This window comes from Perna viridis, chromosome 9 (genome assembly GCF_037379345.1).
Source record: "Perna viridis isolate PV_CMFRI_1.1 ecotype Kerala chromosome 9, ASM3737934v1, whole genome shotgun sequence".
In the NCBI taxonomy this organism is placed as follows: Eukaryota; Metazoa; Mollusca; class Bivalvia; order Mytilida; family Mytilidae; genus Perna; species Perna viridis.
This window is the reverse complement of record NC_142453.1, coordinates 1,663,029-1,670,984: the sequence shown is the minus strand read 5'-3', so window position 1 is coordinate 1,670,984 and position 7,956 is coordinate 1,663,029. Positions and strand designations below refer to the sequence as shown.

The following is a 7,956-nucleotide window of genomic DNA, read 5'->3' as shown; positions in this document are numbered from 1 at the left end:
GGTCATATTGTTCTTGTGAATTTCACATTATATGAATTTGATATTCACGGGGAGGTCACTTGATCTCCTCAGTACATGTTTCATCAGTGCTTGCCTCTTTAACTGCGGTACTAATTTTGTACTTACTTTTAAACAGCTTCACGTACACCAGTTTATACATGTCATTTGAAGGGTAACAATATTATTTTAAGATAACCTGAACATGATTTGATTTGATTTGCTCAATTCAGGTGAACATCTTGCGTTGCCCGTGTTTTCATTAGATTGTACTAGTGCATATTGACAGAAGTTAACGGTGTAGAATATTTCTTGAATTGTACTCCTATGCTTAACATTTAATTCAAAAAGTAGTGACATAGTGACAGTTGACAAAAGATAAAAAAAACAAAAACAAAAACAAAAACAAAATAAAAACTACATCCATACAAGTATGATAATAATACATGTAACAAAGCATTATAATTTAATTACAAAACATTTGCTTTAATTGACCTGGCCTATTTGCTGAAGTAATGTTGTGTTATTACTGCCAAGAATGAAATGGTCATAATGATAATCAGTATAATGTACACATTGAAAGAAACTCGGTCAATCGTTCTAGACACAACACGCCACGTTAGTTTTTGGTCTGTTTCTTTCTCGTATTTGTCACACGTATATTTGTCCAAGTTGTTTACTTTTGTTACTTCGTCTTTTGTTGTCTTTACTCTGTTTTCCCTTTTTAGACAGATACCCCTGTGCATTTTTTGGTTCAGTTCGGAAATGCAAACCAACCACCGGGATACATCTTCAGTGTCGGGTCTATTGTGCAGAGTCAAGACTATGAGTGTTAGAACAACGGCTGCAGTTCCAAGTGCCAGTGTGAATATCAGATATAATGCTGAAAAATAAAACATTTGTTTACGCTACTATTTTATCGCATGCTTATATGGGTTGACCTCATGAATTCCGAATAGGAAGTGTTCTGTACAGGATATTGATGTTATTACTTATGAACTAGACCCAAGAGACAAGCCATGGACGTAATTATACCCTATTGATCGATTTATGAAATACATTAAACTTTTCATACCATAATCATACCATGAAAAATTATTTTTTTTGTATTTTGAACGAACGAAACGCATTATATGAATAAATTATTTATAAAAAACAAATAGCAAAAAAAAGTAAAAAAAACAAAAAACAAAAAAAAAACAAGACAAAAAAAAAAACAAAAACAAAAACAAAAACAAAAAAACAAAAAAGGCAAATTGTCAAATACTTTGAAAGTGTGTCATGATTTAGTTTAAACATAAGTTATTATGAGTCAGTCTCTCTAAGAATCTGACAATGTGTGAAACATGGCATGAAAAGTAAACAGCCATTTTGAATTGCAATTAGACTATTTGCACCATCAGGATAAAGTTAAAACATACAAGATTTTTCAAAACACTTTCGTAAATTTAGTAATATTGAATAATGAATGTTTTAAGGGCATAATTCAAGGGCAGACAACTCTGTCAAAAACCTAAATTTTGAAAATTCTATTGAAAAAAAAGACAAACAAACATACTCACAAATCCTGTTATAGAGAGATCAAATAGTGATATTTCCAAATAGAGAAGTCATGCGTGAGTGAAATTGTATTTTTAAAACCTTGAACCTACGAACACTTGGTACCTTGCAAATCTTAAACAGTCATCTAGCCAATTACTGTACTATTGTTAGTAGGGTACCCACTTTTGTGGGTAGACCAAATCACGAAATTTGGTTCTCAACGAATAAGAGATTCCCATTGATGTGTTTATTAAAAACATTGAAACCAACAATTCAGGAATTCACGAATTTGTGTTTCTTCCCCGATTCACGAAAATTGATATCCAGGAATTGAAATACTTTCACAGTAACCAGGAACACACACACACACACACACACACACACACACACACACACACACACACACACACAAAAGAAAATTAAAAATAAAAAAAATAAAAAAAATATTTAAAAGAAATCAATAAATTAAACGGGATCATAGTTCTTGTGTTTGTTTTGTCCTAAAACACTTAAAATCTTAAAGGTTAATTGTTTTCTTTGTTTTTGAATACCTGGCATGATCATGCATAATAACACTGTTTCAAGTGTGATTAAAATTACAGGACGCTAGGGACCTTCATAAGCTGAGAAGAACCACTTAAAATGATTACGCTGTCAAATATATGTAGATATATCTTAGTAGAATGAATTTTATGTACAAGCCACTTTAAAACAGTCGAACACAAATGCATCAATTAGTCAATAGTAAAGTTAGAACCGATCTCGGATATGGCCAAGCGATCCGGTTAGACTCCCCCCTTCCCGACCAAAATCCCCCATTGACAATGATTATACTTTGTCAGGTTAAACTTCAGTTACAGCTCTTGAATGGTGGCATAAATAAATATATGACCAATGAACAATGAATAAATAAGAGCCTACCAAAAATTCATCTCTCTGCATTTAGTGGTATAAATTTATAAAAAAAAAAATATATATACATAAAGTAACTCACACAAAAGGCACACTGTTAACGAAGTGCTAGGAATGCTACCCGATACTATCATCAAGTAAAGGGCATATGCTAGAAGCACAGTGAGCGAAAATCCAATTCTTTCACCCGACTCTACTGGAACTTTAAAGACTGCAGCAATCAGTATGGCCATCATGAAAACCGGAAGTACGATGTTTAATATATGAAATATTGGTCGTCTTTGAAGTTTTACAACAAAAGTCACAGATGAGAAACTAACCGATCCTCTCGTTACAATTGTATCACCGTTTGGTGTTTCTGTCACCGTTACTGATATCAAATTCCATTCTCCGTTCCGTGAATAAGAATTAGTATCGACAGAAATCGTGCCATAATCGAGCTTGACCTCATTCCTTGTATACGACCATGAACTGATTTGAATAGCGCATGTTTGTATGTCTAGTGGATAGTAAGTCGTGCTGGCCTCACAACTCACCTTAAAAAGCCCCGATGGATTCCAAGTAACATCTCCCTTGGAATCAATGCGTATTGGAAGATTGTCAGATCCGATCACACTAATGTCCTTTGCCCTAAAATAGTATTATGTTTTACAAAAGAAACAAGTTGCTCAATAATATATTGAAAGTTGTTTGTGAATAATGACGGCACGAAATAACTTACAGTAAGCATAATTCTATATTTCTGTAATTCACCTATTCCCAGTTTTCAATAGTATATGATATGTATTTACATATATTTTCCTAGTTACTGGTACGTATGAATTGACATTTTCTTTCTCCACTTTAAATCGCCTTGTCCCTTCTTCGTTTTAAAATAATTAGGGCACCGACAGTTTGTTATGAACAAGGACTTGAATGAAGGCATCAAGAAAATACTTACTTTTTTAAATGGACAATAGACAACCTCATACAAAATAGATATAAAATCTAAAGTCAAAATAGCGGAGTCTTCAAATTTCATATTTACCATCATTGCTAACAACACATATAAGACTTCCAAATTTTGAAGACAAAAAATTGGAGTTAACTTGTACTACACGTCCTTTGAGTTCAGGCATTGAAGGCTCTTATTTGCATAAACAAATCATCAACTGTTAAATGTGTTCATTGTGAATTTCCGAACTGATAAATGACAAAAGAATTGGATCAAAATTCAGATATTCTGCGCATTTTATAATTTTTTGGTAATTTTCCGGTCATATGTCTGACCACTCTCAAGAATTAACTTCATATCTAGTGAATACATTCATTATTTCATATTGAAATATAAAAGTTGTTTCTTGAGCAGAAACATATCTTTCTAGAAATATTTAGAGAGGTCAAAAAGCATCAAATGTACTATATATTTTTAATTTTACTTTTACTATAAGGCGCAAATGATAAGCTTACGTCACATTAGACAAGGTAAATCTATGTCGATATATAACGGAAAGGGAAAAACCACGTTAACACAAACTATCAACTAGTATCTCAAAAACAAATTGGCGTATGAGGCTCAGTCAATATAAAAACAAAACTACAAATAAAGTATGTACCGTTTGAGGATATGACATCAACGACTGTGTAAACATACTGGTTAATTTCAGTGAAACCTGTCAAAAGCAATCCATGAAAAACCTGAAATCTGTCGAGCCTACATTTAAAAGAGCTTCGAAACGGTGTAAACCAGATAATACCTTAGCCGAACACAATTTTTCCCAAAAAGAATTCAGTTAAGACAGGTGTCATTGTACTGTGTTATTACTTACGAGTTAGAAATCACAATTGGCGGTGTCCAAATATAATCCACGCTAGTGAACATAAAATTGACGCTTGTGTAATCTTTAGATGTATTGTTTGTGTCCATCCATTTAAGTCTTGCATCGTACCATTGCTACAATGTTTTATGTTTTTATTCTTAGCTACGAATATTTGCTGTCATAGTTTTATTTCCCACATTTAAAAGGAGAGGACAATCATTTTAGTTCACACTCACAGTATATTTTTTGTATGTTTTGTTTAAATTCCAATCGTATTTAAACATGCATTTGTATTTAATTAAGTACAAATTTATGTACAAAATTGGGAAAATGAGAAAAATATCATTATGATGGAAGTTCTGACAATATATTTAAATCACTAAGTCTTCTTTATCTACTTAATCGCTGCATCACTAAATGTGATTAAAATGTTTCATTAAAATGTTAGACAATTTGGAATACTCTGGAGTACTCTGCCCCTAAAATATTCGTTTTGTGTGCAGTTCAATGATATATTTGACTGAAAAATGTCGACTTTCTCTGATGATAAAAATTTTCAAATTTCTCTGTCATAATGGTGGATTATTTCTTACCATGTTTTAATAACTTAGAAATATACAGAATGAATACAACATACAGACCTGCACTCTACCATTGCTCCTGCCTGCCCCGGACTTCCAGGTTTTAGTGGAGTCCGGTTTGCTCATTTACTCCTGTTTCTTTGTATGTGTTATTTTGGTTATTTCATTGGTGTGACGTATGCTTGTTTTTATCCTTGGATTATATTTTTTGAGTTTCACTCGAAACTTGGTAGCAGTTAATACTCTTTGTGCACTTCAAAGTTGCCTTGATTTTATTTTATTCATCATTGTAAAGCCGTTGTAAATGATGTTATTTAATTTGGTGTAATCCTTAACGTCAGTCTTTTTTACGAAGGAGACATGATAAGTTTGTAAAACATTCCTGACTTGATGAAATAAGATTTTCATTTACAAATGACCTCATAGGACTCACAGCAGATTTCATGTACCTGTCCACAGTCAGAAGATGTTGGTAATTAGATCAATTGTCTTTGTGTCGTTATTTAACATTTCAGTTAAATTTTGAAAAACCGCCATCGTTCTATTACCATTTGTTGTTTTGTTGTTACAAAGATTACTTACATATATAGGTGTGTTTATACTTTTTTGTACCTTCTGGTGATCTCTGAAATTGTTTACTATTTTGTATTTAGGTAATACGCTGACACATTTGCTACGTAGTAATTTAGGCTATTTTTGTTGTAGTCATTATTCATTTATTGATATACATACCACATGTAAGTATCCCGAAAATGTCATTTCCTGTGCTATTATATCCTTTAAAAATCAAAATAAAAGATTTGAATGAAAAGGGTACTGCAACTCAAAATATCTTCATTGAAATTAGAGATGTGAGATAGTACATATTTCATATTGATCACAAAGCCGATAGATTTGTAAATAAAATTAATAAATAAAACTTAAAACTATTTAGCAAAAAGTTATATAACCGTACAAAAGGAACTTTCAAATGAATGCATTGATAAAAAAACACAAACGAATTTACTAATGCATACATACTCCAAATTTAAAACATAAATAAAAAAATGATTGAAAATTATTGAAAAATTAAATACAACTGAATGACGAAAAATATTTATATTCAACATGTGGTAAATTATTTAGTATGGATTACACAACAGTTTACCTCAGCTGTCTTATTCATGTCATAAATTAAGTGAGTAAGGTCATACAGCGGTCTTATCCGTATCCTAAATTAAGGGAGAAGGTCACACAGTCATCTTATTCGTACATAGTGTATCCTAAATAAAGGAATAAAGGTCATATAGCTATCTATTGTTCTTTACCTCTTACTACCAGTGACATCGTGCTCCCAAACTCGAGGTCCTGGCCCGTATTACTTTTACTTTATCTCTTACTACCAGCATGGATATCGTGCTCACAATCTCAAGGTTTAGTCCCGTACAGCTCTTACTTTATCTATTACTACCAACAGGGACTTCGTGCTCCCAATCCCGAGGTCCGGGCCCGTATTACTTTTACTTTATCTCTTACTACCAGCATGGATATCGTGCTCATAATCTCAAGGTTTGGTCCCGTACAGCTCTTACTTTATCTATTACTACCAACAGGGACTTCGTGCTCCCAATCCCGAGGTCCGGGCTCGTATTGTCCCTACTTTATCTCTTACTACCAACAGTGACATCGTGTTCCCAATCTCGAGGTTCGTCTCTATCTTGATTTACCATATCAATTACTATCAGTAGTTATATTATGATCCCCCCCTCCGAGTTCGTTATTTTATTTGTCTTACCATATCATTAACTGTTAGTAATGACAGTGATATTTTGATCAAAGTTTCCTCTTCTGGTCTCTGCAACTTCTCATAAGTTTCGAATACTTCATCTCTGAGCTCTGATTCTAGAGTGATGCTGTAACTTTCCTTCTCATCTTCTTTACTATTACCAGCACCAGCACCAGCACCGGGAGATGCCTTTACAAAGGATGCTAAAATATAAATAATTCACAGTAGTTATTTAAACCTATATACATATCAAAATCAAAAGGCATGCACAATCTTAAATTGAAAATGCGTAAATCTAATCGCTTTCTTGGGAAAGGATGCAACTTATAATGAAACAATCATAAATGTATAAATACTTCATCGGCAGTAAATTTGCAAGAACTTTAGGTAACGATTAATGACAGCAAAATTTTATATTTTTGACGTATAAAAAGAAATTAGACAAAGAGCAGTTAGAATCAACTATAAACCGTATAGTAATTAAGAAATATTCTGCAAATAACATACACGTTCATTTCTGACAAAAATTCTAATTATGAAAAAAAAAAAATGTTATTTTTAGTTCTGCGTTGTTTTTTTTCAAATGACATTCTGAGAATCTTTAGGAGTCTATGATTTACAATTGATTATCCTATTTATTTTATGGATTTTCTCTCCATAATTTATTGCTATTTTCAACGTCAATATTAAATGTTGTGGTCGCCGTAATGATATTCGCATTCTGACGTTTTGGCGGGAGAAAATCGAACTTACTCAATTGATTTTACACTGTTTGCATTATCAAAATTACTATATAATATTCATATATTTTTGTACTTTATCACACATTGCACTTAATGAAGACAAAATCATGTAGAAAGTAAAATGAAGACCAAATCATATAGGGAATACAATTATAAACGAAGCCAAATGATATAAATATGATTAAATATTCATAAATTAGAACATGGAAATCGAAGGAGGCTATATCTATCCATATAATCACTCACCTCCGAATAAATAATTTTATCAGTACTGCGAGAATTTAAACGGGATGAACTTTAATTGTAAAATAAATATGCATAGATCTAACCAATTTAAATAAAAACGCCCTTGGTTGATGGGTAAAAGGGTAATCAAATGAATTTCTTACTGGAAGTCTGGCCTACATTTTGTGGAAAACACCGACTTTATTAGTAAGCACATCTTTGTTCCAATGGTAAACTTACATTTAAAGTGATCATTTAACCATATCTGTTATTTACATATACAACCCGTATCAGTTTTGTAAAGGTGAAAAATGAAATCTGACTTTAAGATCTGATTGAATATTGATATTGAAGGTATAACTTTTCATATTATGTAGGAAGGTTTGAAATAA

At 32.2% G+C, this 7,956-nt stretch overlaps 1 protein-coding gene across 6 annotated transcripts in view; it reads right to left on the bottom strand.

Annotated features, from left to right (window-relative positions):
* Window positions 1–320: 320 nt before the first annotated feature.
* The window catches only part of LOC148606065 (neuronal acetylcholine receptor subunit alpha-3-like), a 22,306-nt gene continuing 14,670 nt past the window's right edge, over window positions 321–7,956 (bottom strand). For 4 of the 6 annotated variants that reach the window (XM_088544904.1, XM_088544905.1, XM_088544902.1 and 1 more), the window contains 5 exons: window positions 6,606–6,799; window positions 5,564–5,608; window positions 4,260–4,384; window positions 2,534–3,081; window positions 321–880 (listed from right to left, as the gene is read on the bottom strand). In XM_088544904.1, coding sequence (XP_088401030.1) covers window positions 498–880; window positions 2,534–3,081; window positions 4,260–4,384; window positions 5,564–5,608; window positions 6,606–6,608 — 1,104 coding nt within the window. In that variant the 5' untranslated portion in view covers window positions 6,609–6,799 and the 3' untranslated portion in view covers window positions 321–497. The other 2 variants (XM_088544907.1, XM_088544906.1) reach the window with 2 other exon arrangements.